The following is a 6,251-nucleotide window of genomic DNA, read 5'->3' as shown; positions in this document are numbered from 1 at the left end:
CTTTTCTTCTTATCATTTGGTGGCTACAGTCCCTGATTTTAGCTCTCCTTGAAAGATTCCCTCCTGAAAGAGGCTTTTCTGGGCTATAGCAACACTTGCTACCCACTTTGATCTCAGTAAAAAGGTACAGGCCTCTGTGTGTCAGCCAACTGAATCATTCACCCTCCACCCCCACTCCCGTTTCATCCAACCTCAAACTCTACTTTGATTCTGGGAAGGACTTTGCCTTTTGAAATACTGCCCTCCTGTGGAGAAGTAGAAAAGTAATTTACTTTCTTTTTATTCTTCTTGACAGTCTAACAGATTGAACCCAGTAGAGTACAAGTAGAGAATACGTTTTTGCTTTTCCACCATTGCCCCTTGAAACCTGCCCTGTTGAGTTGCTCTTCCTTGACCTTAATTAAAATGTTGGCAGACTCCAGGGCTTTTCTAGTCACTTCAGATAGTAAAAACTGTAAGAGTAGCCTAATGTCACAGGGTTAATTTCTCTTTCATTCTAAGTCTACTTAAAATGTGAGGAAGTCATGTTTTCACCTTCTCTAGGCTAAGAAACCTGCAGCAGGGAAGGGAAATGTTGGAATTTCCTGACTGAAAAAGGGGCTTACTTTCAATGATGCTTCTATTTCTCCCAATTTCATTTGGTATGCACAAGTATCAAGATTTAAATAAGTCTGGTGACCTGGTCAGACATGAAAATATGACTTTTAAAATTTACCATTTTTAGCCAAGATAACAGAAGATAAAGAATGTATCATCTTATCATTTCTGGAATCCTCAACAAGCATGTTGAGCAGTGAAGTGTCTGTGTAAACTGCATTTGTGGTTGAGTGTGCGCTGTGATTTTTATGAAATTGTATCATATTTTCTGAGTCATATGGCATGGGCCAGTAAGCAGCAGTGAAAGTCTCTCAGTCATGTCCAACTCATTGCAACCCCATGGACTGTAGCCTGCGAGGTTCCTCCGTCCAAGGGATTTTTCAGGCAAGAATACTGGAGTGGGTTGCCATTTCCTCCTCCAGGGGATCTTCCTGATCTAGGGATCAAACCAGGTCTTTTTTGCCTCCTATATTGCAAGCAGATTCTTTACTTTGAAGTCAAAGTGGAATAAATACTTGACTTGACAATGTAAGAATTAAGGACAACCACATTAATACATAAGCAAAATAAAAGCTTGTATGTTAGAATAAAATATGTGAAAATATAAAATCAAAATACTAAGATATAGAAATAATTTCTACAAATAAAAAGAGAAAACCTTAAACAAAAATGATCAAAAAATAGAAATAAGGATATGACCAGTGTTAAATAACAGAGTGCCAATTCATAGAGAAAAAGTTGCTCAAAAGCACTCAGGTTCAAAAAAATGTATGTAGGTAAAGTGTGTTTGGATTTTTAAAATAAAAAACACCAGTAATTCCCAATTTGTAGAGAATGCAAAATGTACCTGCTCATTCACTGTTAACTGAAGTATAATTGTTTAAACCATTTGGAGGGCAAATGGTCACTGTCTTCATTTACATGTGCTTTTCTTTAGGGTTCTTTGGTAGCTCAAAAGAATCTGCCTGCAATGCAGGGGACCTAGGTTTGATCCTTGGGTCAGAAAGATCCCCTGGAAAAGGAAATGGCAACCCACTTCAGTATTCTTGCCTGGATAATCCCATGGACAGTAGAGCTTGGTGGACTACAGTCCATGGGGTCACAAAGAGTCAGACATGACTAAGCAACTTTCACTTTCACTTCTTTAGAAAAAAGTGACTTTCACTTTCATAGCAATTACAATTTCATAAATTTCATTAAATAGACACTTCTACATACATAAAAATTCTTTGTACATAGATGTATAAGACAACATTCTCTATGACAGCAAAGAAACAGAAACACATATGCATTAATAGGAGAACAATTAATTAAATAACGAAATGTGTCAAAGTACTAAATCAGTATCAAAAAGGATAAACTATACTTCTTTACATTTTTCAATTACAGAAATATCTTCAGGACACTATTAAATGAAAATAAAAAGGCAAGTTGGAAAAATTAAAATAATCCAGCTTACATGGCAAATTCTGTGTGTCCATGTATGTGGACACATATATGAGTGCATGTGTGTGTTACTGTACAGTGTTAATCACTCAGTCGTGTCCGACTCTTTGCGACCTGATGGCCTGTAGCCCACCAGGCTCCTCTGTCCATGGAATTCTTCAGGCAAGAATACTGGAATGGGTTGCCATTTCTTTGTCCAGGGGATTTTCCTAAGCCAGGGATTGAACACGGTTCTCCCGCACTGCCGATAGACTCTTTATCCACTGAGCCACCAGGGAAGCCCTGTTAATGTATACGTAGTTGCATAAAATGATCTGCAAAGACACACTTATTGAAACAGAATGGGCTGGTATCATAAACTATCAGAACTGGTTTTCTCAGAGGACCATGAGAGCTGTGGTGGAATGAGACATGGGCTTTCACTTTTGGTCTGTCTGAGACTTTCATGATGAGATGGATCTATGTGCTGCTTCTCTGTGTGTGTGTGCTCACTCAGTTGACTCAGCCGTGTTGAGAGAGTTAATTCTTAGGTAGGTTGGGGTAAGAAGTCTGGTTCCCAATGAGGAAAAAGGGAGGAGAAAAGGACAAACAATTTTAGTCTTAGTCACATAAAATGTTTTTTTTTTTTTCTTCTTTAAGCCCAGAACTAATGATTATATAGCAGAGAAGAAAAGTTATGACCAACCTAGACAGCATATTAAAAAGCAGAGACACTACTTTGCCAACAAAGGTCTGTCTAGTCAAGGCTATGGTTTTTCCAGTAGCCATGTATGGATGTGAGAGTTGGACTATAAAGAAAGCTGCGCGCTGAAGAATTGATGCTTTTGAACTGTGGTGTTGGAGAAGACTCTTGAGAATCCCTTGGAATGTAAGGAGATCCAACCAGTCCATCTGAAAGGAGATCAGTCCTGGATGTTCATTGATAGGACTGATGTTGAAGCTGAAACTCCAATACTTTGGCCACCTGATGTGAAGAACTGACTCATTTAAAAAGACCCTGATGCTGGGAAAGATTGAGGGCAGGAGGAGAAGGGAACGACAGAGGATGACAGTTGATGGCATCATCAACTCAATGGACATGTGTTTGGGTGGACTCCGGGAGTTGGTGATGGACAGTGAGGCCTGGAGTGCTGAGGCTCAAGGGGTCGCAAAGAGTCGGACACGACTGAGCGACTGAACTGAACTGAACTGAATTGATTTACAATATTGTGTTGATTTCAGGTGTATAGCATAGTGATACAGTTATAAATATACGTATATTCATTTTTTTCAGATTCTTTATCCAAACAGTATCTATATTCATGAAGGATAGTTCTCCGTAGTTTTCTTTTTGTGACACTTTAAAAATGTTGGTACTAAAATAATACAATTTCAAAAAATGAGTGAGAAATTATTTTCTTTTATTTTCTGGAAGAATTTGTGTATAATTCATGCTAATTCCTCTTCAGTGTTTGACAGAATTCTTCAGCAACACTATCTGAGTCCAGGGACTTTTTTAATTAAAAATTCAGTTTCTTCGTTGACATCATGACTTCAGCTTTCTCTGGCCCCTGCTCTGAGGGGAGTTGAGGAGGGGCGGCCCCCGGAGCCCACAGTGAGGTTTGGGGACAGACAGCAGGTGCCTCCAGAGCACTGTGCCCCGCACAGAAGTAGGTTCCTACGTCTGAGGGCTGGGCGGCCGTGAGGGGCAGGGAACTGTGCTGTCTGGATTCTCCAAACCGAACTATCAGTCTCTGCTGCGTCTTTACTTCTCCACCCTTAGCTAATATCATCCAGAGGACAGGACTGCCCCCAGGCCTCTGCTTATACCACTGTAAGTTGTAAAAGTTGCTCGTGAAATTGCAGTATGTAGTGAAGTTCTCTCCTTCTTGTAGAAGCAAGAATTCAGGAAAATGCTTTATCTGTTGTCCATTCATTTCTGTTCAGAGAAACAGAAGGAAGCATCAGAGAAAATCTGGTTAGATGTCTAATCCGTAAACTACCCTGTCTCTCTCATTCTTGTGTATTTTTCTCCTTTGTTTCAAGTCTCCCTCCTCAACTCCCTCTATCTTCCTACTTTATTATTTCTGTGCTTTTTCACAGCTTTGCTCTCAATCAGAAAATCCCACTCCTCCAGTTGTCTGCAGATAAGATTCCACTGTGCTGAATTTTCTGGGAGCAATCAGGGAAACCCCAAACTCACGTGGTATTTGCATCCATAAGATTAACATTGGTGCTATGAGCAGCATCTCCCTCTCCTTCCTCGTCAGGAAGAGTTGCTGAATCTACCTGCTCCTAAAGGGTTTTCTTTGTACAAGCTTCTTCCAGACCCACAGAAACACGGTCTGCACTGCTCTTTGGAAAGAAAGGTGAAAGGAGTGACCGCAGTTTGAGGCAGCCAATCAGGCTTACCACTGTTTTACTCAGGTTATTTTCAAGAGAGGCGGGTTTATAGATGCTGCCCCCATGTGGTTGGATCAAATACTGCTGATTTTATAACTAATTTCTTACAAAGTTTTTCCTTCTCTTTTTATTGCAGATATATTTTAAACATTTATTTTATCTTAGAGTATAGTTGATTAACAATGTTGGGCTAGTTTCAGGTTTACAGCAAAGTGATTCAGTTGTACATATACATGTATCTATTTTTTTTTCAATATTTTTTCTAACTCATGTGGTAAATACTTGTCAAGGCTTGGAAAAAGTTTACTCATGCTGATAGTGTTTAAAAGTTGGAAGAGAAAGTGAAATTCGCCCAGTCGTGTCCGACTCTTTGCAACCCAATAGACTATACAGTCCATGGAATTCTCCAGACCAGAATACTGGAGTGGGTAGCCTTTCCCTTCTGCAGGGGATCTTCCCAACCCAGGGATCGAACATAGACCTCCCACATTGCAGGTGGATTCTTTACCAGCTGAGCCACATGATAGTGTTTGGGGAGGTATATTTTGCCCTTCAGGAATGGATTCTGTGATTCTTTAAAACCCAGGGCATCAGAATGAAATAAAGTTTCACTTGCCATTTCCAATTTTATCAGAATCATGTAGTGTGTTTTTCTGTATGTACTGATGGAATATATTAGGTCATTTTAATAAATGTGGAAAAGATCCATAATTCATTGTTAGACAACCTATGATGTCAAAATGGAAGATAAAATGTATATTTTTATCTGCTGTCATATATAATGCTCTGGCTGTAAATTATCCAGTTTAAAACTTATGGCTGTCTCACTGTGTTACTTTACCACATACCAGGGATTTTAATAAATCAATATAATTCAAAAACAGTCTTATCTATCTATCAGACATGAACTACTCTAACGAGAATTTCTTAAAACTAAGCAGTTGAATAGAATACCATCCTATGGCTTTACAGAATTTCAGAAATTCTCACTTAGCACTATTAGCTTGTATTATAATGGTTTGTTAACTGTGGGGGCTGGCTCCATGTGCCTAGAGGGCATGTACTGTATCATCATCAAGAACTAAGCTGTCCTATATGTTGGCTACAAGCTGCTTAATTTAAAGTAAATTAAGATTAAACAGTGGAAGTGAGAAATAGACTCAAGGGATTAACTCTGATAGACAGAGTACCTGAAGAACTACGGATGGAGGTTCATGACACTGTACAGGAGGCAGGGATCAAGACCATCCCCAAGAAAAAGAAATGCAAAAAGGCAAAATGGTTGTCTGAGGAGGCCTTAAAAATAGCTGAAAAGGAGAGAAGTGAAAGGCAAAGGAGAAAAGGAAAGATATACCCCTTTGAATGCAGAGTTCCAAAGAATAGCAAGGAAAGATAAGAAAGCCTTCCTCAGTGATCAATGCAAAGAAATAGAGGAAAACAGTAGAATGGGAAAGACTAGATACCTCTTCAAGAAAATTAGAGATACCAAGGGAACATTTCATGCAAAGATGGGCACAATAAAGGACAGAAATTGTATGGACCTAACAGAAGCAGAAGATATTAAGAAGAGGTGGCAAGAATACACAGAAGAACTATACAAAAAAGATCTTCACGACCCAGATAATCATGATGGTGTGATCATTCACCTAGAGCCAGACGTCCTGGAATGTGAAGTCAAGTGGGCCTTAGGAAGCATCACTACAAACAAAGCTAGTGGAGGTGATGGAAATCCAGTTGAGCTATTTTAAATCCTAAAAGATGATGCTGTGAAAGTGCTGCATTCAATATGCCAGCATACTTGGAAAACTCAGCAGTGGCCACAAGAC

General features: G+C 39.4%; 1 gene segment (V, D, J or C); it reads right to left on the bottom strand.

Moving 5' to 3' along the window:
• Nucleotides 1-3,542: 3,542 nt before the first annotated feature.
• Nucleotides 3,543-4,347, bottom strand: LOC122444234. The segment is given in 2 exon segments: nt 3,543-3,961; nt 4,226-4,347. Coding segments are annotated over 2 exon segments (465 nt in total).
• Nucleotides 4,348-6,251: the final 1,904 nt, after the last annotated feature.

Source organism: Cervus canadensis, chromosome 6, assembly GCF_019320065.1.
Source record: "Cervus canadensis isolate Bull #8, Minnesota chromosome 6, ASM1932006v1, whole genome shotgun sequence".
NCBI lineage: Eukaryota > Metazoa > Chordata > Mammalia > Artiodactyla > Cervidae > Cervus > Cervus canadensis.
The sequence above is the reverse complement of the archived record's forward strand: the minus strand, read 5'-3'. Positions and strand labels throughout refer to the sequence as shown.